This window comes from Eupeodes corollae, chromosome 3 (assembly GCF_945859685.1).
Source record: "Eupeodes corollae chromosome 3, idEupCoro1.1, whole genome shotgun sequence".
NCBI lineage: Eukaryota > Metazoa > Arthropoda > Insecta > Diptera > Syrphidae > Eupeodes > Eupeodes corollae.
The window spans coordinates 125736359-125761201 of record NC_079149.1 but is presented as its reverse complement, the minus strand read 5'-3'; the positions used below and the strand labels follow the sequence as shown (position 1 = coordinate 125761201).

Here is a 24843-nt window from a genome sequence, read left to right as displayed (position 1 = left end):
CGTATACGTAATTTTTTGTTCTTATTTATGAAATTCACAACTGTGTGTGGTGTGTATGATGCATAGGCGTGTGTAACCTTGATGTAAACAACCAAACCATATCGTGTGTATGTTTTATTTTTCTATATCCTTTTTATGAAATATACGACTCTGAAATGTGTTCATCTTTGTGGATATACTCAGATAAACTACAGGATGGTTCGAAAGTGACTTCCTAATTTAGAGAGTTCTTCTCTCTTCTAGCTAGTTTGGCTCTTTATAGAGCCTCATAGTTGACTTTAGTGAACCTCCCAAGTTTGTTTTTTAAGAACCTTAAAAAGTAAAAGACAATTACATTCAAAACGTAAAAGGTATACATTTTTTGAAATAAGGAAAAGACTTTTGGCCTACCCTGTAGTTTGCATATTAGTTCAAATATAGGAAGGTACCTAATACATATCGCATGTGTTTGTGTAAGTTGTACGTATGGATATGGTACACGTTTAGCAGACGACATTTTTAGCCATTCACGCGGGTAATGAACTTTGTGGGCAATAAAATTAAGTTAGAATGCGTTTATTATTATTTTTATATTATGGTTGACGATGGTTTAGCGAAAATATAATTGGTTGGTAAATATAATCTAATAAAAATCATATATATACACATACATACTTAGCTTTGATTTAGACCCACAGATTGTAGCCTTTTGGACATTTTGACTTTGAGTACCTTTCATAATAATTGACGTTTTATATGGGTATGGCCATTTATATGAATTGTTAGTTATTTTTATTCGTTTCTTAATTTACACTCTAGCTGTCAACACAATTTTTACTGAAGAGGTGGTTTGGTTTTGATGCCTTTAAAAGCTTCTTTTCGTGAAGTATTCTATCTGTCTCTGGAATGTAGAAGCAGAATTTTTAGCATTATCTGAATTGCAAATGATTTCCTTCACACATATTTTAAGACTTGTGGTTTATTAAACTTGTTTCATACTGATTATTCCAAAACTTTGCGGGGTCGGCAATTGGTTTGACAAGTTCATCTGTAATTTTCCGAATTCTTGACTTGATTTCTCGGCTTCTTTTCTTGATTTTCCGGATTCGTTTGTTGATTTGCCGGTCTTGTCATTTTATATGCCTGATTTGTCGAATAATTCCTTCTCTGGATTTGTGTATCGATTTCCCAGATTTGACGACTTCATCCCTGATTTCCGAATTCATCCATGTATTTGACGTTTCTTCGAACGCCGCATTTGTCTGTGTTTTGACAGATTAGTGTATTGATTTGCCGTATTCGTACGTTGATATGTCATCTTTGTTTGCCGCTTTTAAGGCGATTGTAATTTGTCGGATGCGTCCGTTTATTAACCAAATTTTTCTGTTTTTTTACCGGATCTGTCCATGATTTATTTTTATTTAATTTATTTAATAGGCGGATTAGTTTTTGATTTTTCGGATTCGCCTCCGATCTTTGAATTTATCTTTAGAAGCTTTTAGACCGTTCTAGAACTTCCTAAAAATCATTTTTTTTTATTTTTAATGGTTGCAAAAGATCTCAAAAATGATGTCCCAAATGGCGGGAAAAATCTTCTTTAATCTCTAAACCTACAATTTTAAACACATCATTTAAACGTGATAACAAATCAATGCGGCAGTGGTCTTGAGAAAGGGTGACGCAAACGCAATAGCAAACTCCGAACAGCAACAATTTTCAATTAAATTACTTCAAACAAAATTGGATTTGTATTCGTTATAAACAAAATTTACCAAATAGCATATTTTTTCGGCTTTTAGGGTGGCTGAAAGCCTTAAAACATTTAGAATTCAGCAAAACAAATGTTAATTTAGTCAAATTTATTCGACATTCAATCACGGTCTTAACTAAATAAATTGATTCGAAAGAGTCTCATTAATTAAACTTCGATTGGGTAAGCTTTTAAACTATCTTAAAAGAACTACTATCTTAACAAATTGGAAGCTTTACAGAAGTCTAAAATAGACTTAGTTGATTTTTGTTTTGTTAGAAGAAAATCTTTCTTTTAATCTTTTCACTCAAATAACTTAAAAAAAAGTGGGACTTCTTTAAATCCTACACTTTGAAATTGTGAAAAACTCTTGCATTTTAGATTCTTTCTTTTCTTTCCATTTCTTTATGTTAAGAGTATAAAGGTCTTCAAGGATTACTTTTTTGAATTGACAAACTTAGTCTTCACGGATGACTTTATTGAACTGACCAACATAGTTCAGTTAGCTTAGGATTCACTTAAAACATAGATAGGATGTTTTATATGCTTTCAAATTGTTAAATAAGGCCCCATACACCAGACTCATTTTTTAGGAGTTGACTTACACAAGCTTAACAGACTTCTGAAAACAAGTTCTAATTAAATCACATTAAAAAAGTCTCACTTCTACGTCACTCGAAAGAATTAAAACCATACAAAAATCACCCCCAAATTATTTGGACTTAGAGCTCCTAATACTTAGTTTGTCCAATTTCTTGAAAATATTTTACTTTTATCAAAGATACTTTAGCAAACAAACATATTCAGACTTTCAAATCTTTTCTTTTGTCAAAGAAATATTTTTCTAATCATTATTAAAACCGTTCTTTGAGAAGGAGGTTAATTTTATATTTCTTCTATTCAACTTGTAATTCGTCTGATTTTCAATAAATTTCTCTTTTTTTCTTACAGATAACTGAATTATCCTGAGTCTTCCTAAAACAAAACAAAACCTTTTCAAAATACAACAAAAAAAAACAAAAATAAAATCCAAGACTGTTCTCAACGACCATGGATGTCCCATCGATGGTCCAGCGCTCAGGTGATACACTAATTGTCCGCAGTGTAGTTAGCGGCAATCAAATTTATCTGGACCAAGAAACTGGCAACGTGGTCAATAATCCACCTCCAGCGTCTATGTTCGCCACAAATCAGCGACAACAGCAACAACAACAACAATTATCTCCACAGCATCAGCAGCAACACATTCAAGAAAATGATGCTCACAATAACGCCGAACATCTTAAAGATGAAGGCCTCCCCCAATGTAAGATCAAACGTAACTATTCGTGCAGCTATTGCACGTATTTTACCCAAAACCCACGTTTTCACCTTACACATTTGCGCGATGTTCATGGCGAGAAAATTGTCATAAACAAGTGCAAGCTGTGCTTGTACGCCTCGCGACACTATCAAAAGCTCGTGAGACACATGAAGATGGTTCATGGTTCGACGGAAGGCATTGCCGGCAATCATGGGCAATCACGGAAGAGGAACATAAATCGGGATGAATCCCAGAAGCGCAAGAATACAAACACCGATGCCTACATAGCTCGTATAGAGAAGAAGCGTCTCGAGTTTGAGAAGAAAACAGCGGCCAAGCAAAATATGATGATCAAGCAACATTTGGCGGCAGCGGCGCAGCAAGAACTCGATGTGGAACGAGAGATGCAATATCTGGCGCAACAGCAGGAGTCACAGCAGATGTTTCCGTTTCCTATTCCAATTCCAAAAACAGAATCCCCCACGCAGGTGGATGAAGTGCCTGTGAGCCGCCTTTTGAAGTGCAGTCTCTGTGAGTTCACAACTCTGTATAGAGCACAACTGGTCGAGCACGAGCAGGAAGAGCACTGCCGGACGCATTTCTTCCGGTGCGAAAAGTGCACCTATGTGACTCACATAAAGGCGCGTTACAGCAAACACGTGAAATACCATTCAATGCCGATGATCAAGTGTGTGACGTGTGACTTCCGGACGCCTTACAAATGGAACCTGGACCGACATATGAAAAACCACGGTGGAGCTGGGCCATTCAAGTGTGCGGCATGTGATTTCACAGCCGACATCAAGCAAAGCCTTACAGTTCACGAGATGAACCATCATGTGCCGCCAGTTGGCCACGCTCATGGAATGAGCTTGGCTCGCCGTCGCAACAAGGTCGGTGGAACAGACATCTCCGATGACTATCTCAGCGATCCCGGTGATCCTGACGATCAGTTCAACAATAACAACAACAACATTGATGACTTCGATGAGAGCTATGCGAAAAAGTGCAAATACGAGATGCCCGACGATGATGACGACGACGAGGACGAAGAGCAACCAACCGATTTGTCCCAGAAAGGTGGCGGTTCCGATGCAGGGAGCCAACACAATCAAAAGAAGTTAGTCCGACCAGTGCCAAATCTAATACCAATCCAATCGGCCAACAATGCACTTAATCTCTCCAAGGACCTCGCCACGTCGCGGAACTCCCTGAAAGACATCGCAGCATTGTACTTTGCTGAAAATCAAATTCCAGACATCATCATGCAAATGGACAAAGCCGATGCAGCCCAATTATCGCCGTCATCGAATAATTCGGCAGCAAGCAAACGAAAAGCTGCCAGTTCGTCTTTCTTTGACGAGCTGAAAAAATCCTTCGACGACGAATCCGCCCGTAATGAGAATCTCTCCTGCAGTTGTGGCCACATCTCAAAGTGCCTCTCGGAATCCATAATTCATAAGAAATCATGCAGTTTCTCGGATGAGGAAAAACATTCCAGCATATCACCAATTAATCTCACAGTCAACTCTAATGGTTCGTTGCGATGTCAACACTGCCGCCATCGATGCAAATCCAGTGTGGATCTGTTGAATCACCTGAAGAATTGCTCAGATGCTGGCCGTTGTCAAAATGACTCCTTCGACTCGATGTCAACGTCTGGTGGTAGCAGTGGCGGCCGACAGGAGCACGATGACGATGGTGCTGGTTCAGAGGACTTGAGTAAGCACCCGATGGAGAATCGTGTGTTTGTGTGGAATAAGATGCCTGAAATGGGTGGTGGTGGAGCAGATGGTGCTAATGGAAGTGGCAGCAGCAAAAGCGATGTCAATGATAATTTAGATGTTAAGAATGTGATGCTAATGGGTGGTGGAAATGGTGGAGGTGGTGGTGGAGGAAGCGGCGGTGGTGGAGGTGGCAGTGGTTCTGGTGGAAGCACTAGTGGTGGCAAAAACGAGGACAACAGCTATTATGGCGTAGAAACGGCGCCAGGTTATGGTGAGGTGAGTGATTTTGTTCGGACAACTTTTTTTTCTCTTTAGCTCTTTTACTTTGTTTGGTTTGATTTATGATGCTTTCCCAGGAGAATTTGTGTTTATAATGGAAAAAGGAGCTATTTTATCCATTTTCTATAATATGCTCTTATGTCATGTGTTACCTATTTGTTCAAGGCTATTTGTCACAAGCATTGACAAGTGCAATAGATTTTGACAACCCACAATATGTCATCCGAGGACCAACAAATCATGTTCTACCAATTAATTTTTCAGAGATTTGTTCATAAACTCGGTCACTTTGTTCGCAGTTTATAAAATTTTAAAGTGTTTTGTTTGACTTTTTTAGACTTCATTAACGTCAAAAATACAAAACTAAGAATTCAAACTGCAATAGTCGACTATTCAACTACCTAAACGTTAAACGCATACAAATCAGTTGACATTGATAGAACCTTTATTACGCAATATTATATCTACGATGGTCATTTGATGAAAACGTCAAAGTGACAGGAGAAATCCCTTTTAACTCAGAAACATAAAATGACCTTATTTTAAATTCAAGCTATTGACACTATGAAAATTTGACTAATATCAAACTACTCTTGAAGCTCATAGATAAACCCTTTTTCAATCCATCTTTATAACCATTCCCAATGAAATCTGAGACTTTCAATGTTTCTAGGTAACCAAAAAGATGACTCCCGAAGAAGAAGCCGCCAATTCGTCCCTCAAAAAAGTCTACAAATGTCCGCACTGTTCCTTTTGGGCATCAACAGCATCCCGCTTCCACGTCCATATTGTTGGTCATTTGAATAAAAAACCTTTCGAGTGTTCTTTGTGTGCCTATCGTTCTAACTGGCGTTGGGACATCACCAAACACATTCGACTCAAGACCATTCGTGATCCAAGTCATAAAAATGCACGTGTGCTAATGAACGACGAGACGGGACGTCGCAACTACACAAAGTACAATAAATACATAACATTGATGAAAGTCACCGACGAAGATGGTGATCCAAAATTGATGAAGTCCGGTGAAATGACACCGAATCAAGTTGCTTCGTTAGCGTTCCTCAATGATTTCAATAAAGCGGCATCCGAGTCGGGTTTGCCAAATGGCCTGAAGAGCAATCATTCGCAGGAGGGTGATTCACCGCGAGACCAACATAAGAATGAAACTCCACCAGATTCCGTTGTCGATACAAACGGTTTTATGCGTTTGCCTTATTTAGCTTCGGCGATGATGAATGCAGCCATTGCCCAGCAAAAGGAACAACAGGAACAAGATGTTATTCCAGCTGCAGCGATTGTTAAACGTAGCCCACCACCGTTAATCAAACCCAGTGACGATCTAATAACAGATGTCAAAACGGAAGGCTTTGTCAAGAAAACCTTCTACAAGTGCCGAAAGTGTCAATTTAGGTAAGTTTAAGGTCTGCTTTCATCAATTTAATTGAAATTTTACAATTTTTGTTTTCTTTTAAATAGACACGATAATCGTGATGCAGTATTGGCGCATGTTAAAGTCCATTATCAAGAACCCCTGATGTGCTTCCCATCTCCATCCAAGTCCAATCACAGCACACCCCTTCAGGTAGCTGTCAATCCGACGAATCTTTACATGAATAAGGTTCTAGCAGCCGCCATGTGCCTTTCACAGAAACAACAATTGCTGCAAGAGCAGCATCACCAACAGCAACAACACCAACAACAGAAGTCACCGAATAGCAGCAGCAGTCATAGCAATAATCAACATTCCATTCTATCACCAGGTGGTGCTAGTGGTCTTCATCACACCATCTCTCCAAAGGCTTTGGCTGCTATCCAAGCCGCAGGTACCACCATCGAGCATGGTGAATTGATCGATGAGGCAAGTTCTTCTAATCCAGTTAATGGTGGTGGTAGTGGTTGTGATGGTATAACAGCGCCATCTACTCTTCATCCAGCGGCCATGGCTAGCAGTCCAACGGTTTTAAGTAGTCCCACGACTACTTCAACCGTAGGCGTCGTCGCCGTTGCTGGTGGTGCTAATAGTATTATGCAAAATGCATTTAATAATAATTCTCTCAATGCAACTTCTACTACTCCTACTACTACTAGTACTACTACTCCAACTTCTATAAATTCAACGGGTGGTACTTCATCATTCATTGGTGGTGCTAGTAATTCTACTACGGTGGTAATGGGTGTAACAACAAGTTCTAACTTTAGTAACGATAGCAACGAAAGGCGAGAACCATCACCCTTTCGTTGTGGTCATTGCCATCAAGTATCAAATTGGAAGCATGTCATTCAGGTATTTTGTATAAGAAATGCACTCAAAAACACAAAATGGACATTTTTTTTTGAAAAACTAACATTTTGACAGCCCTATGTCGAAGTATTCGATTCGAAAATTTTAATCAGATTCTGTGTGCAAGTTTGCAATCATTTTAATTCATCGGATATTTCGAAAGGGCTGGAAAAACAAAATTACTTTTTATTAAACTTATAGTCAATGGGTCTGAAAATGGAAGATTCTTAAATTAAACCATAATGACTTTATGTCCGGGTTGAAGGACCATTTTTCTCAATTTCTCTTTTTTTCAATAGAAGCAAAAATCTTTGCCTCATTTACTCTTCCATACTTTAAATTGTTCTTAAACAAAAAATAAAAACTTATTTCAGTGGGACATGTGCCCCAATATATACATGTTCCTCTTAAAAAGTCCTAAACTAAGTTCGATTCGATTTCTGATTCTTTCATAATGCTCTTTTTTAAATGGGACACATTTCCCAATTGTGACATATTCTAAACCCTTATGAACCTTTCTTTTTAGATTCACTGACGACAAAAAAAGTAATTTTGTACAGTTTTTTTTATTGAAAATTTATAGTTTATAGAAAAAATTCTTTTAATTCCGTTTGATTTATTCTTTTTTGCTAATCGTGTCTTTTTTCGTCCGAACCCAAATAGAACTTTTCGTGTTTTGTTTATCCTTCAAAATAGAAAATAATATAGTTTCCAGCGCATAGATCTATATTTTTCAATACATCGTCCCCAATAGTGAAAATTTAGTTTTTTGTATTCATAAATTTTTGAATTGTTTTCGTTAACTTTTAAAATAATGTCCGTGTGAGTAAAGATTATACAATTTTTATGACATTACCTAAGTCCACAACATACTTTTTGTTTTATGGTTAAATTTGCTTCTTATATTTAAATAAATCTCGCGGTGGGCGGTGTTAACTTTTGTTTGTATATATATTTATAAAACTTAAAAATTAATAATAATTTGGTTATTGGGATTTCATTGGAAAATCATTTATTCATTTATCTATATTTTATTTGGTTTGACGTTTAATTCATTTTTAATGGTACAATTTGGTAACGGATAGAATAAGTTTTTGTTTAGATTTATATGTTTCATGATTGACAATTATTTTTTAAACGTTATTTATATTTTATGTTTACGTTTTATTGTTTATTTTATAAGCTAATATGTTTTCATTGATTTTGGTCACTTGCAGTAGTTATATGATAATTTTCTAGATCTGTTCGTGTTTTTTCATTGACTTTTCAAGCGTTAACTGACAAAACGTCTAAAAGTCTTAACATGGGGAAAAATGTCAGTTCTGATTCCTACACCTGAGACATTTTTTTCTGGTTTAAAATCGTGAACCAGAAACATCAAATAAATTTTTCATTTACATTCCAACAAATAATATTTATCCAATTAATTTTTCGGGATTGCAAATTTTTAAATGAACTTGTTGAATTATTTTTGTTCGAAGATAATAAATGTAAAAAGCATTTGTGACTTCAAGTTTTCGCCTGTTTTGAAAACTACTTTTACGTAAAAAAAAATCTAAAAGCATGATGTTCTGGAACGCACACTAAAAACGTCTACTTTTTAACTAAGTACACGTCAAACACATCAAAATTAGCCACTATCATTAAAACATTTCATTTGAAACATGGGCACTCATAAATTTTACATTTACAAACCCACCAAACTACGGAAATGTCAAAGCCAAAAAGAGATTCTAGATTGTCAACAAAAATGACATAAAACGCTTTGATCATATTTAAACGAACAGATCTAACTATTTTGACATTAGCATTATTTTTATTTTTAACAAAAATTAAACCATAAATAGTTAACAATCAGAACGCATCCATTGAAAATTACTTTAGGGTCATAACGTATTGAAATCAGTTTGAATATTTGTATTTCCGGTTAAAAGTGTGTAGTAAATTTGAAAGTTTATGGTTAAAAAAAAAAACAAATTTTTCAAAATATAAATATCATGGGTGATGGACAATTTTATACATTCTTGCATATTTTTGATATTTTTTTCTGTGTTAAGGTGGTCATAGACATTTCTCATTTATTTTAAGTTCATTATATTTATTTATATATGTTTTTTTTTTCGAATAATTTATATAATTTTACGCATTTCCTCCTCCTTTTGCTAACACTATTCTTGTATTACAAACATTTAAGAACTAATCAACAACAAATTCTTTAAACCAAAATATAAAAAAAATAAACTAATTTGAAACTTTATTTTTGTGTAACTTTTACAGCGTCATTGTCGCCTAAAACACTCCGGTGACATTCGAATTGAGTCCCTTGATCGCACTTGCGATGCTCCAGTCTATCGTCCACTTGGATTGGGTGGAAATGGACAATCATGTCATGTCCTTGGTCCATCAGCAGATAATTACATCCTTGGAGCAATGAAGGCAAATCATCAACAACAACAGCAGCAACAAGCTCACAACATCAACAACAACAATAACAATAATGTACTTAGCAAAGATGAACATTATCCACAGTCTGATTCGCCTTTATATTCATCGCATTCGGATGCGTCAAAATACAGACCTGAAATTCCCTTGAATCGCATTGAAATCACTCGAATACCTTTGGAAGGCAATACTTCAGCAGCTTTTATTAATAACAATAATAATAATTCAACGTCGTCGTCGAATAAGTGTAAACAACAAAAGTGTCCTTCATGTCCATACATTTCGGAGAGCAAATCCCAAATGAACTATCACATATCCCTGCATAAGCCAACGCAATACGAGTGCAATTTGTGTTCATACATCTGCACAAAGAAGCAACATCTGAGCAATCATGTGAAGGCGATGCACGAGAGTGGCGGTCTCTTCATTCAGGATGCTCCGGCTGCTATAGATCTCCGATCAAAGCACTCGAATGGCAGCGATGAGGAGGAAATGGTGTCTAAGGTCATCTCGTATTGTTCCAAATGCCCGAAGAGGTTTGTCAATAACATAAATGACCTGCTGCAACATATGCGGGCACATGGTGCCAATTTGGACTTCAAGTGCGAAGCTTGTGACTATTCGACGAAGCAGGAAAATATACTTTTGTCGCATTCATTTGTCCATACGAGCACGTATCAGGAGAAGACCGAGCACATTGCCGCTAGTGCTAAGGAGGATACCGACTATCCGGCGAGGAAGATGCAACAGATGAAATTGCCCAAAACAGGGGAAACTGTCTGGGTGGTGGCTGACATCAAGGAAGAGACATCCTCTTTCGATGGAGATGGTTCGCTGCTGAAGAAGCAGCTTGAAACGGGATCGATCAAGGAATCAGTTTCACATGCCACTTCTACTTCGCCCAGTTCGAGTTTGGTTAGTGAGACCGGTGAACCGGAGAAATGTTCCCATTGCCCCTTCCAGACCACCTGCAGTGACACATTCAAGCGCCATCTGCAGAATCACATTTGTATATCCAACCAGCCCGACAAATACACCTGCGAACATTGTGACTTCAGCATCAACTCCGAGGCCTTCCTCGCCGAACACACTCGAATTCATTTCGAAGGAATCGGAAGTCGCAAGGCTGTGAACTTCTTCACATCTCTGGACAATCTCGAATTGATTGTCACGAGCGATGATGATTCAAAGAAGGGAACACCACATAAGCCAATTCAATTCAACTGTGATTTTAAGAACCCACAAAACGCTGAAAAATCATCATCATCATCCTCATCGTCCTCATTGGAAAAGGACAATGCGACGTCAAATCTACGTCGTAGCAGCCGTTCAAGTGCGCACAATGGTGAGGAGAAAATAACATCCCAAGCGCCACCATTACCGCCACCGTTACCGTTACCGCCAAGCCATAAAACTATATTAGTAAATCCCAAAACTGGTCAGGTCATCAGGAGGAATTAGTGTTTGTCATTTTTTCTTTTTTAATTTTAAATTTTTAATTATTTTATTTTTTGTTTCTTTAAGTTTTTGGATTATTATATAAAAATATATTTTTGTTTTTAAGTTAAATTTAAGAAATAATGAACACGAAAAAGGGCTAGAAAAATTTTTAAAATAACAAATTTTATTCTCAAAGCCTGTGATCATTTATTTAAAAAAGAAAAATTAAAATGTATATCTAAATGTTACGTTGTTATATTTTTATGTTTTGTTTGTTAAATAAAATTTCATAAAATTAATATAATTTTGTATGAATTTGTTTTTTGTTTATTTGTTTTTAGATAAAACAAAATAAAATTCAAACAAACTAAAAAGTCTAGTTAATAGTCTGTTTAATATATAAATAAATATATATAATATAGATTAATATTTTCAAAACAAAATTATATATATATACATACATATATATGTATATACAATTATATACATACCTTACACTTTGTGGAATAGCGGGGCCATATTTATATAAACAAATGAAAAAAAAATCTAGATAATTAAATATTAAATGTAATATTTAAATAAGTATTTTAGTTATTTTTATTGTTTTTATTATTAAACAATATTTTTTTTCTTATGTTTTAAATAAAATAAAACAAAGAAAAAAATGTGACTAACATTCAAATTAAAATTTTGTGTATATTATATTTTTTGTGTATTATTTTTAAGCGTTAAATATGTATCACATAATATTGATTTAATATTTTTGTTATTAACTTTTTGTTTAAGGAAATCATTTTTGTTTTCTTAATTATTTTGTTTAAATGGATTTTTTTCGTCACCTTGTTACTAATCAGGAAAAAGCACCAAATTTAAGTTTTTTGTAATATTATTAAGTTTATTTTGTGTAGAAATAAACATATTTAAGTAAAGTAGATTTTATACAACACTATAAAAGCATTTGCAACAAAAATGTGTTTGAAAGATTTAAAAGCAAGTCCAAGGATCAAAGTGACAATTATCAAGCATTAGTCTTTTCTTGTCATCTTTGGACTCTTTTCGAAAATCTTTAACGGATGAAAGATTGTTTGATTTTATGGTGCATCATTTTCCCTTTCTTTCTAACAACATTCTCATTCGGTCTTACGTTGGGCGCCATTTAGTCTTGATATCAATGTCCTTGATTCCTTATTTCTCATTGGGATCTAAAACTAATTTCATGAGAATGCTCATTTTTCTCTCATCTCTCTTGCATGCCCAGAATTCAATTAAAGCTTATTTTTACAATAGGAACGCTTTGGGTCACTTTTTGGTCATTAAAGAGACAAACATTTTATTTTTTTGTTCCAAAGACCATCATTTTTCTAAACGTATACCAACTTAAATTTTAATCAAAATACATTTCTTTAATCAAAGATGTTGGTTGAAAAAAAAGTTAAGTTCACGTTGGGCGCCATTTCAAAAATTTAAATTTCATTACAAAATTAATGAGTTGTTTATATACTTTTTAGGTTGACACAGATGCACAAGATTAGAATAAATATATATTTTTTAAAAATACTTCAGCAGAAAAATGAAAACTTCTTTTAATTAATTTATTTATTTAAAAAGTTTTGTTTTAAATAACTTTAGGTGTTAATCAATTTGTTTTTCTTAAGGTATTTGGTGCAGCATTTTCTTTTTTGTCTTATTATTCTAGTATAAGTTCTTTTGTTTTTATAAAATTAAAATTACTTATTCTTATATTTAGAAAATTAATTCATTTAGACAAATATTATAAAAAAAAATACAATGTACTAAAATTACTAAGTTATAAAAAATTTACAACAAAAAACAATAAACGGTTCTAAATTTAAATGGAATGATAACAAAATAAACAAAATGCAAATATAAGTAAAAATTATAAAAATCAACAAAAACAAAAATATTTTTTAATTAGTTAGAAAATTGTCAAAGAAAAATACAACAACAAACAATACAAAAATGAAATAAAATAAGAAAAATAAGAAAAATAACAGAAAATCAAAACTGAAAAAATATAATTTATATACAATAAAAATATAAATATATATATATTATACAAAAAATATATATACACCATACATACATAAATTCTACAGACATTCGAATATATACATTTAAACTATTTTTAAACAAAATCTTAAATTAAAAGAAAAAATACAAAAACAAAAACAAAACAAACTTTATTACATAAATTAATAAAAACAAAATATAATATTAAATATATATATACCTACTAAAAATTAAACAAAATAGATTTTAAGTGAATGATACATGAATGTAAGGGAAAATCTCATTTCATTTTGATAAGAAAATATAATAAAACAAAAAAAACAGAAACAATAGATATATATATATATATTATATATTAACATTTAATTAAATTAGATATTTTTACCAAAGCATTAAATGCCAAATATTTGTTAAACATCAAAAGTTGATAGTGAAACAAAAACAAAAAAATAAAAATTTATTAATATGTACATTTTTTCTATGTGAATATTTCGTGTAGACACGAAATTTGAGCATAATATGCAAAATAAAAAAAACAAAAAGAGTGTAAATTTGTAACAGAATGTATGTATGTTAAATATTGAAAAATATAAAAAAAAACAAGTGAATAATAAGAAAATACAAACAATTTTGAAAAAAAAATAATAATACAAAAAAAAAAAAAAATTAAACGAAAAATCATACAAATTTATGTAAATTAATTTAATGTTGCAATAAAGTGAATTAATAGGAAATTTATTTGTTTTAACTTTTTGTGAGTAAATACTCGTGGTTTTTCCAATCCATATCAAACCCTGGTTTGCAAATAAGAAGTACAAAGCCCTATGTAAAGAAAAACAAAGATCGTACTACCAATGTATTCCCAGTCAACTGGCAAGTATTAACACAGCAAAAGATTGGTGGAAACTGGCCAAAGAGATTCGCGGTAATCCTACGAATACTCGAAACCAAATTACAGCTTTTGAATTCATGTCATATTTCGAAAGCTCCCTTAATTCAGATCGATTAAGCAGCGGAGAATATTGCTGTGAAACAAATCTAGTTGAAATACCTGAACTTGATCACCCAATTGTTTTGAAAGAAGTAAAGAATGCGATTGAATCTTCAAAAGAAAACAAAGCTCCCGGTATAAACGGCATCCCATGTGAGTTTTATAAAAATGTGAGTAAATCTTTTATTGGGTAGGTTCATACTTTGCTGAAAAGAATCTACGAAACAGAAACAATACCAACATCCTTCAAAAAATCAACTATCTTTATGCTCTTCAAAAAAGGTGACGCTGGTCTTGTATCTAACTATCGTGGGCTTTCATTTTTAGATACCCTCTGCAAATTATTCACCTCAGTTCTCCTTAACCCGCCTCACTACTTGGATCGAAAACAACAGTGAAAAGGTTATAGTACCATTGATCGGGTGTTCAATTTTTCATGCCTTATTCAGCTGCAACTAAGCCAGAAAAAGAAATTGTATGCTTGGTTCGTAGACTGAAAAGCTGCGTTCGACAATATTAACAGAGAAGCTCTTATTCACAAACTTATAACATTGGGCATCTCGAAAATGATTAAACTATTATACCAAGATACAGTTGCCGTCGTATGGGATGGAAGCAGTACCTATAATTTTTTTTAGAACGAGCAAAGGAGTTAAACAAGGTTGCGTTCTGAGCAATCTGCTTCTTGTCTTGTTCTTAAATGACCTACATTCTGAACTCCCCATTGGTATACATGTGGAAATCGGAATCAGTATAAATGTTCTTTTGTATGCTGATGATATTGAAATTTTGGTTGGGAGTCCAGATTTACTTCAAACATTTATAAACAAATTCAGAAGCTATTGCGATAAATGGAACCTTGAAGTTAATTTTGAGAAATCTGAAATTGTTATTTTTAGGAATGGATGCCGAAGAGCATTAAGTGAAAAAGGGAATTTCAAAGGTGTGGAAGAAAAAATAAAAAACCAGTATAAATATCTTGGCGTTGTCTTAACATATAATATGTCTTGGTCTAAACATCTGACAAAGATGCTTGCAACATCAAAAAATGCAATCAACGCAACCTGGTCTAAGTTCCTGAAAAATAAGTTAGTGCTACATTCAGCAAAGTTTATAGTCCATGACTCAGCCGAGCCGCTATATCAATTATGTATTACTGTGCTAAGAATGGGGGTACAAAGAGTACAAACAATGTGAAAAGCTCCAAGGGCTTTTCGTCAAAAAATGTTTCAACATACCAGATAATACACCAAACTACATTATAAACATCGAAACCGGTCTTCCAAAAGCATTTCTTACTATCCTTGAAATACATTTGAAATATTTGCGAAAAGTTTTCAGTCTACCCAGCTCTAGATTACCACGCATACTTTTATCCGCAGTACTTCGCAAAAATATTTATTAGGCCCAGGAATGGTCAGGCTTTTTCCGCGCCACTGGCATCGTAGTCAACTAAGAATCAACTGATTTTGATTGGAAACAAGCCCACAACAACAACAGTGGAAAGATTCTACCGAACGTGCTTTACAATCAAATTTCAAGACGAATATGGCAATTTATCATACACAGAGGTACCCAACCATTTTAATGATCTAAAGAACGAGATGTGGATTACTTAGCTAGAATGCTAAGGCATTTCAGCATGACACTGTTGGCTTATGCACAATGTGTAATCTTGATGCAGCTGAGAACACCTATCACTTCGTCAGCATCTGTCCTTTTTTCAATTCATACCATATTTCTAGGAGCTGAAACCACCGATTTTCAAATACTGAATGGCAAATGTTATTTAAATCTTTACAAATTCTTAAAATATGATCTTAAGTGTCGCAACTAAATTGTTAATTAATATAATATTTAAAGTGAATTCAAGCAAAGCAAAAACATAAATAGTAAAACTTTAAACTGACAAACAACTTTGACAAGTTATTGTCCTAACTAATTTTGAACACCAACGTTATCTTATTTTTACAACCACTTTTTTAAGATAAATAAATTTTAAATAAAATTTATTTATCTTTATCTTATCTTACTCGTAGTTTTTTGAAATTTTTATTAGAACTATTTTTAGGTGAACGATTTATTTTACACAATTTTTAAAATGTCTTCCGATAAAAATAAAAAATTTGCAACGACATCTTGCAATGTTTTGAAATGACAAAAGAGTCATTGGCGCAAAGTTTCAAACAACCTATAGATAAGCTATTGTTAAAGGTCTAACAATTTACTAGTTAGCAATTTGCTAAATATTTGGCAATTTACTAAGGGACTCAAACATTTTAAACGTTTCTTTTCGCTTTAATACTTTCTTACTTACTTAAGGTGACGCTACAGTCCTGTGTCTTTTCGCTTTGCTAACTATTAAAACGAGCATCCAAACATGCTTCAAAAGTGACACTTCGTGATAATAAACAAAACAAATACACTTAAATGGACCTACATATTAGTTGAAATTCCAAAATGTTGACTGCACCATTTCCTACACTGCTCTTATAGAAATAATTGCACATATGTAATAGAAAATTGCTTAAAGTTAAAGAAGCCATTCCGTGATTGGGCAAATTCAGACAACATAAGGGACTTGAAAGTAAGGCAAGTTTCTAACATTTGATTGGCCAGCTCAGCTGCTAAAAAATTGCCTTTCAATTAAGGCGCCAGTTATAGCTATCATTGAAATCGATCCGGACAAATTTTTGACTCGATATTTGAAGGTGTTTACCTTTGATTAGATAGGAACATTATATACTGGGATGGAATCGGCTAAGGTGATTGTTGATAAATGACAATCAAAATGATCGAATTTGATCTACGTAAGGTGATAGTCAAATTGATACCAAAAAAGCTGTCACAAAAAAATGTGATAGTCGTTTTCAAACAAATATGTTTATTCCAACCAGGCGCTTACACAAACGACTGGAAAATTTTCTAAGTTCACTTTGTTTCTTTAAAGGAACACATTCCTGTGACCGAAAAAGCTTACGACATTCGAAAAAAGCAAGAAAAGTAAGAATTTTATTAAAAATCAGCCAATTTGATACTTTTATTTAGATATTTTATAAGAATCAATTTTAAATTTCACCAAGGCAACAACGAATTTTGACAATTTGAATCTGAAATTGTTTAACCGAATTGAATTGAGTTGAATCATCTTACACAGACGAAATGAAAATGATAGTCAACTGTCACCTTAGCCGATTCCACCCTTGATCGATCGGAAATCACACAAATAATTTTTGAGAAAAAAAGTGTAATTGCACATTTATTTTTCTCTAAAAATGTATTTTTCAATTTTCCGGCGGGAAATTCATTTTCCTGAACAGCTGATACTTTTACGTTCAAAATTGAAACGAATCGTTCCACTGATTTGTGTTCCAATTTCACACAATTCCAATCACAATGACAATTATTTATGTCAGTAAAAATTTGTCGGTGGATTTCAATCAGGAATTTTTTTCAATGACAGAAATTTTTAGGATAGCTATAAAGGACCTGTCAAAAAAATATCAATGTTTGTTGCAATGATAGCTATAACTGGAGCTTAAGGCAACTTAATCGGAAAGCACATTGAAAAGTTAGTCAACAAAAATCTGCCTAACTATCAAGTCAATTGCACTTATATCAAAGTGACGGCTAATTATGATTGTTCAATTGACTAACTCCAGGATTTATTTATTTCTTGCACAATTCCATTTTTGGAAAAAGGTTCCTTGTCAAATTGATACATATTTTCACGATTAACTGAAAATAGAGGTTGGTGAAGTAAAGTTCCAAATTTAAAAAGGTATGACACCTAACCAGCTGACTAGTTGCCTTGGTCCAAATGTACGTTCAAAGAAAGCAGATGACTGAATTCTCTTGTGTTGTCTGAACCTACTCATTTTAACTTTACCCAATTTTTAAGGGATAGTAAGATGTTAAAATCGTTTAAAATTAGGTACATAAATCATCTTAAAAATAGCTAAATAAATGGCATGATGGTTAGTGCGTTGGACTGTCATGCCAGAGGCCTTGGGTTCGATCCCTGCCTATGCCATCTAGTCTTTTCACGGGTACTGCCTCTTGCGAGGAATTGACTAATTCTCCAAGAGTAATTCTTGTCATGAAAAAGTGTGCTTTCTCAAATTAGCGGTTCGGATTCGGTACATAAACTGTAGGTCCCCTCTATTCCTGACAACACTACTCGCACACAGGAATGGTTAAGAGTTGTATGTCACTAGGCCCTAGGACCGAGTTCTCAACGGACTGTTGCGCAATCCAATGTTTGTATTTAATTATAAATAAATAAAATAAATCAATTATCTGTAAAATCAATTCATCTGTCAAAACACAAAATTTTCTCTTTGCCATTCCATGAGATAAAAAAACTTGATTTATTTTCGATTTTCGGCAGATTTTCCACTCTTTCTACTAATACTTATATAATTTAAAAAAAAATATTTACCTGGAAATGTGACAGCTCTAACGCATTTCAAAGCACGTACACGAAGTTACACAAATACAATGACAATAAAAAAAGCAGATCAAATTGTGTTCCATGCGATACGAAAAAAAATCAATTTAAGAAGGACATCTAAATTTACCAATGGAAAACCCAATGAGAAAAAAAAGTCGAAACTCTAATAATTCAAAATTAAGACAAGATATAATATGCTTTCTCCTAAGCTGGCCATACTCGATCGATCCACAGCGTCTTTGACAGATTGGTTATTTTTATACTTTTCATTCCGAGCACAAACAAATAAAAAAAAATCCCCACACACGGCAGAGCCAAGCCTTGGCTCTTTGGCTCGGACACTTTGATTTTTGACTTACTAAAAATCAATATTACTTCACAGAGCCAAACCCAGCCATCTCAGCTTTCCCACACACGGTCAATTTGGCTTTGTCGTGCATGTCTAGTCCTTAAACTCTCCTCTTTAGGTTTTAAACCAATTTTTCTGAAAAGAAACCTTGGGAATCGTAAATATTCGTCACTTCTTGTGTACCCCAGGGTGGTAGGGAGAAGTTCTCAAAATACGTAAATATAAATGTGTAACTTTAAAAATAAAACCCCAGACGATTTTCTTTTAAAATACACCCAGATACTTGGCTTACACTTACGCCTTAGGTAGGCTCCAGTAAATTCAAAACATACAGAAGTAGTTATACTAAAAATGTTTTTATTTATAAAAATTATTTACTAAAGTAATAAAACAAAATTAATTCCTTCGTACAACTTGACCAGTTTTAGGATTTACAAGAATAGTCTTTAGACTGCATGTTTTTTTGTTATTGTTTACATTCACACTGGGAGTCTTCGTGGTCTTCGACTTTACCGTTGTCGTCACAGCCACCTTGCTGTGTTTAATTTTCAATTTTATCTCCTTATGATTTGTATCCATTTCATGATTTACCTCAGAACTTTTGTCCAAAGGTAAGTTAGTATCAACAACACTTTGATCCGTTTTTCCAGTCAAAATTTCGGTTTGTTTGAAATCAGGGTCGATGGTATTATCGTCGATTAGAGTATTGTTTTGTTTTAAAATTCTGTAGTGACTTTGCTCATGGCATCTCATTGCTGAGTGGCAACTACTTGCAAATGAGCAATATTGACATTTTTCAAGTTTATCAGAAATCTCATAGTTTTTACTTTCTGTCTCACTTGATGATTTCGGAAAATTTTCAGGACCGGAATTCGATGATGATGATGATGATGGTTTATGCTTTTGGACAAGATGTTTATTCAACTGATACTTAGAATCTTTACATTCCAACTTCATGAAGTCTTTTTCAGAACTTTTAACAGTCTTTTGAGATTTGTTTGAATCTTTCAGACTTAAATCGCTCATCGTGGTATAAATTTCTTTGTCGGATTTTTGGTTTGATACTTTGTCAACTTTTTGGTCTGTTTGGTTTTCATCAGATAATAAAATTGATGAACTTGATAAAAGATTCAACAAACGGTAAGTGGGATTACTGGGATCGATACTTCGATCAATGGCTTCAATACGAATCGATCCAGAATGCTTAAGACGACAATGTCTCTAATAAAAAAAATAAAAGTTAAAAAAATATATCATTATGATAAACATGTTAAAAAACTTAACGAAGTCATAAGGAAGTAGCGAAGTTTTCTTACCTGAATAACATGTTTCCAATTAGATACTTGATGACAATGCCAACAACGAAAAGGTGCAAAAATCTCGTTATTTGAATTTGAAGTTCTATCGTTGATATTCTGATCAGATCTATGTTCGTTACTCATTGAAGGATTCGGAACAAGAGAATCATGAGAAGGCTTCAAATCTTTCTTGTCCACATTCTTATTTTCAATATCAACAATAATGGGCTGAGCAGTCTGTTTCTCAATTGGCATAACTTTTGAATCTTCATAACTTGCTGCAGGAGTTATTGTCAATTTTGTTGGAACCTCTGAACCTATAAGCAAGTCCTGATGATGAATTTTTACATGCACTAAAACTGCATCACGATTGGGATGGCTAAAAAATATTTACAATAATTAAAAATTTTTCTCCAAAGGACTATTTAAATTTTTCCCGACCTGAACTGACATTGGGTGCACTTATAAAGTGGTTCATCTGTGTCCTCAAAAATCACATAACTCCGAGGATGATGTTGTTGTTTGGAAGTTGTTTTTGAAAAACAATTACTATTCGGTGGCAGTACCACCGATGAAAATGGAACTTGGACCTTTTTAGGACTGGGAACAGTCAATTTTGTTTCCTCAATTATATCGTTTTCATTTTCTTTCCATGGCAGCATCACTTGGGAATCCAAATCCCTTGAGGTCATTTCACCACATTTTCTGAGCTCATCTTGCTCCGAGGTTTCCATCAAGGTTATGTACCTATCATATTTCGAATAGTTACGATGATCATTCTCACCTTGCATCACAATTCGAGCATTCTTATGAGTTGTACTTCGGAATGCCCTTAAACGAATATGTTTTGTTATGTCCCAACGCCAATTGGAACAATAATCACACATGGAACATTTGAATTGTTTTTTATTTTGATGGCCAACCATATGAACGTGGAATCGGGAGGCAGTTAAAGCCCAAAATGGACAGAGAGGACATTTAAAGACTTTTTTAAAAATTGAACCATTTGGTTTTGTGGCTTCCTTTGACAGAATATCAACGTTCAGAGACTACAAAAGAAGGAAGAAAAAAAGGTAGGACATTTTTTTCTCTACGATCTATAATTTTTACAAACCTTATCTTGAAGCTCCGTGTTCCATTGTTCTTCCTCAATTTTACTTCCGAGTTTTATTTTCTTCAAATCTTCAGCAACGGGTTTCGAATCATATTCTTTCTTCGGAGTAGAAGACCGAACGTCCTCATTTGACCACTTGACGCTGAGATCCAAAGGTGTATCTTCACAATCTTTTTCTTTGGACTCGAAGCAGGATTTCTCATGATCGACTAAATCCAAGAAGCTTCTAGGTACATACCCACAAGCACATTTCGTCTTCTTTTCACCATTCACAACTTCGAGGCATTTTGGATCACCAAAGATGTTTTGAAGAGAAACACCAATCGATGTTGGGGCTTCACCTTTTGGGAATGGAACTACTTCAACAACATCACTCTCTTCCATTTTCTTAAAAATCTCATCGCAATCATTCTCGGCAAAATAAATAGCTGCAAAGTCCTTGAGTGTTTTACGAGATGACTTCAAATCATAGGACAAATTATCAATATCGATAATCCATTTGGATGGAATTGGCAACGGTGGTAGAGCTGGGTGATCCGAAGACACAACTTCTTCGATTAGAGGACGCTTTCGTGATTGTCCGGGGATGTCTTCGGCAGACGATCCATGAACCATCTTCATATGACGGACTAGTTTTTGATAGTGACGAGATGCATACAAACAGAGGCTGCAATTACTGATGGTTATCCTCTCGCCATGGGTATCTCGAAGATGGGAGAGATAAAAGCGAGGATTTTGGGTGAAATACGAACAATGTATGCAGGAGTAATTTCTTTTGATTTTACATTGAGGTAAATCTTTGCAGGCTTCATCTTGGTGTTCACTGGAGGCTGGGTGACGAGAATCCATGGTTTTTCTTTTTTTAAATAAATTCAATTTCCCAATTTCCTTGTGCTGAGACTTGGGCTTTTATTCGAATGCTAATTCGCTTTACTAAATGGATTTTCTAAAAGCCTATTTGTCTTGTGGGTACAAAGGTTAGGTTTTTTTTATTCAAAAATGTCGATGGGCTACTTTGATCTTATTTTAAAATTGAAAGTAAAGTTGATGAAGGAAATGCTTTTTATTTTTGTAGGTAAAAATTAGGTAAATGTTTTTACACATATTTGGATCAACTCATAAACCTTTTCAGGCATGATCATAAGAAAAATTGTAAAATAAAAGAGTTCCGATAAAAGATTCCCAAGACACAGTTTTTAAAAGATAAAATAGTTGATAGAAATGCAGAAAACGGTTTTGGGTAAAGGTGTCAACAGTGGATCAATTTTTACATCTTTGCCTACTAAGCTCGCATTTATAATAGCCATGACATTTTTTTTTTCACAGCATTTTTTATATATTTTTCTTTTTCAATTTAAGCACAAAATTTTCAAATTGAATGAAAAATTTGAATTTCTTACTGTCTTGAAGTGCTTTCAAAGTCAGATGGTTTAGGAAGAATCATTTTTATGTCCCATTTTAGAACAGTAGCTTTGTCCGGAACTTCTGCCAGTGAGAAAATTAATTGATTCATCAATTTTTTACTCAGGTAAGCCACTTGGTAGGTATCCATTTTCTTCAAGCGCTAAGATCTTAGCGACATGGTATACCAAATTTCGCTTTCCTTTAAATTCAACTAAAATAAAATCACTTGGTATAGCATCTCGGATGGGATCCTCTGGTTCAAGCTGTTCATTGTTTGCAATATCATTGATATCATCAATTTTATCGGAATCCTCATCTGTGATATCATGATATCGTCTCTTTCAAGAACCATGCTTGAATCAGATTCTGAGGTTGATATTTCTTGAAGTATTTTTCTTACAGTCTTTTGTATTTTTTTTGGTTGAACCTTTCTGATTTTGTTTTGCAAAATTTCTTCTTTCTCTGGGGTGTCAGTGCCTATAAGACTCCTTCATTTCTTTTTATTTGGCCTGTTATTTTGTCTTGGCTTAGCTTTTATAGGAGGCTTGAATTGCGAAGGAGTTACAAATTCGGTGGGAGGGATATTTCCAACCTCTTCTGACTGATTGATCTTCTCGGTCTGATTAAATTCTTCATTTTAAGTGGGTTCAGGACGATCAGTGACTGAGCTGGGCGAAAATTCAACGTCACCAAAAACATTTCTATCGAATGGATATATATGCCAGTTTTTTTGACAGCATTTGTGATTGATGTCGGCGTCATAGATTTTTGATATCCCTCACCAACTAAAGCACCCTCGTAAGAAATGCTTTTAAATTGCTTGAACAGACCCACATCAAGAGGCTGAGCTTTGTGGATGAATGAGGTGGTAGGGTTAGCATAGTTACGCCGTTAGTTTTCGCTAATTAGAAGGATTCAATTGAGATGTGAGACTCATGGTTGTCAAGCAACTGTGTTGTATAAAATGCCTCATCACTTCTGGAAAGAGTTCCCAGTTCATCCATCCACTTGGAGTAGCCAAACCTAAAGTACCGGGAGGTTTGCCTATGTAGTAGCAAATAAATTAAAACAAACAACTATGACAACAAATGGAATTGGTTATGGGAACGCAAATTTACTTTACCGTGAAGCATATCGTTTTTGAAAATTATTTATTTGAAAAACAATTACGGATGGAAGCGCTATTCAACTTGCGCAAATTATTGCACATGTTGTTGACAAACTGCCTCTTTCCCCATTGATAACTTTAGATATGCACCGTATTCCTTTCGGGGCTAAAAGGTTTTTGAACCGTTGTGGCTGCAGTTTCGTTAAAATTAAAAATTCTTGTCCTTTTGAAAAATTGTGGATGTCTAATTAAAACACTCTCTAGATTGTTGAAATATAGATCAACTTTGAATTTATTAAATCCTCTAGCCCGCGCTAAACTGCAGCTCTCAGGGATTCTCAATGAGACATCTGGATGTCGGGCTCAAAAAACCTTTCAACCAGTCGATGCCTGCCATTTAGTTTCTCGTCCAGCTCTCGGGAACTTTGATTTTATTTATTAAAGCTGTTTCATAAGCCAGCTTTCGGCTATCAATGTTGGAAAGGCTATAAAAAAGATAGGCGGATTCATTCAGATAGGCTATTAGTGTCTGCTCTTCAGCGTCGGTAAAAACTTTGTTGATTTCATAGTTAGGAACAAGTCTGATGTTCACTTGTTCTGGATTGTTTTTAATTTTTTTGTTTTGCCGGTAGGTACTATTATTTTGATTCTGTGTTGGGAGCAGGAACAAAGGTAAAGGTAAGACTGAATCGATATATTTTTTGTAATTCGTAGTACGATTCTTTTCCGACGGATAGTGCGGTAAGACCTATTGAATTTTAATGAATACTTACCTTAAGGTTTTTATTAATAGATGCAACCACAGCTTTTCAAGTAGCAGAAAATCGTAGAATTTTAAGATTATGCGCATGCAAGACGTGGATCAAGAATTGAAGAGTTAGGTGCTATTTA

At 34.2% G+C, this 24843-nt stretch overlaps 2 protein-coding genes across 4 annotated transcripts in view; one reads left to right on the top strand and one right to left on the bottom strand.

Moving 5' to 3' along the window:
• LOC129949031 (uncharacterized) overlaps window positions 1-13777 on the top strand; it is a 173595-nt gene extending 159818 nt beyond the window's left edge. For 2 of the 3 annotated variants that reach the window (XM_056060230.1, XM_056060231.1), the window contains 4 exons: window positions 2681-5035; window positions 5712-6451; window positions 6518-6899; window positions 9600-13777. In XM_056060230.1, the coding sequence (XP_055916205.1) occupies window positions 2780-5035; window positions 5712-6451; window positions 6518-6899; window positions 9600-11225 (5004 nt within the window). In that variant the 5' untranslated portion in view covers window positions 2681-2779 and the 3' untranslated portion in view covers window positions 11226-13777. The remainder of the gene's footprint in view (window positions 1-2680; window positions 5036-5711; window positions 6452-6517; window positions 6900-9599) is intronic. The other variant, XM_056060232.1, reaches the window with a different exon arrangement.
• Window positions 13778-19387: 5610 nt separating this feature from the next.
• Window positions 19388-22706, bottom strand: LOC129949035 (uncharacterized). The gene is made up of 4 exons (XM_056060243.1): window positions 21441-22706; window positions 20768-21375; window positions 20345-20705; window positions 19388-20249 (listed from the first exon to the last, which is right to left on the bottom strand). Exons 1-4 carry the CDS (start codon window positions 22287-22289, stop codon window positions 19425-19427), a joined length of 2643 nt encoding a protein of 880 aa, XP_055916218.1. The 5' UTR covers window positions 22290-22706; the 3' UTR covers window positions 19388-19424.
• Window positions 22707-24843: the final 2137 nt, after the last annotated feature.

Excerpts from the sequence above, each read along its gene's own strand:
- LOC129949035 (XM_056060243.1), bottom strand. The coding sequence starts at position 22,289 with ATGGATTCTCGTCACCCAGCCTCCAGTGAACACCAAGATGAAGCCTGC. Across the intron at positions 21,376-21,440 it reads ACACGGAGCTTCAAGATAAG|TCTCTGAACGTTGATATTCT; the intron begins GTTTGTAAAAAT and ends CTTCTTTTGTAG. Across the intron at positions 20,250-20,344 it reads ATTGGAAACATGTTATTCAG|AGACATTGTCGTCTTAAGCA; the intron begins GTAAGAAAACTT and ends TTTTTTTATTAG.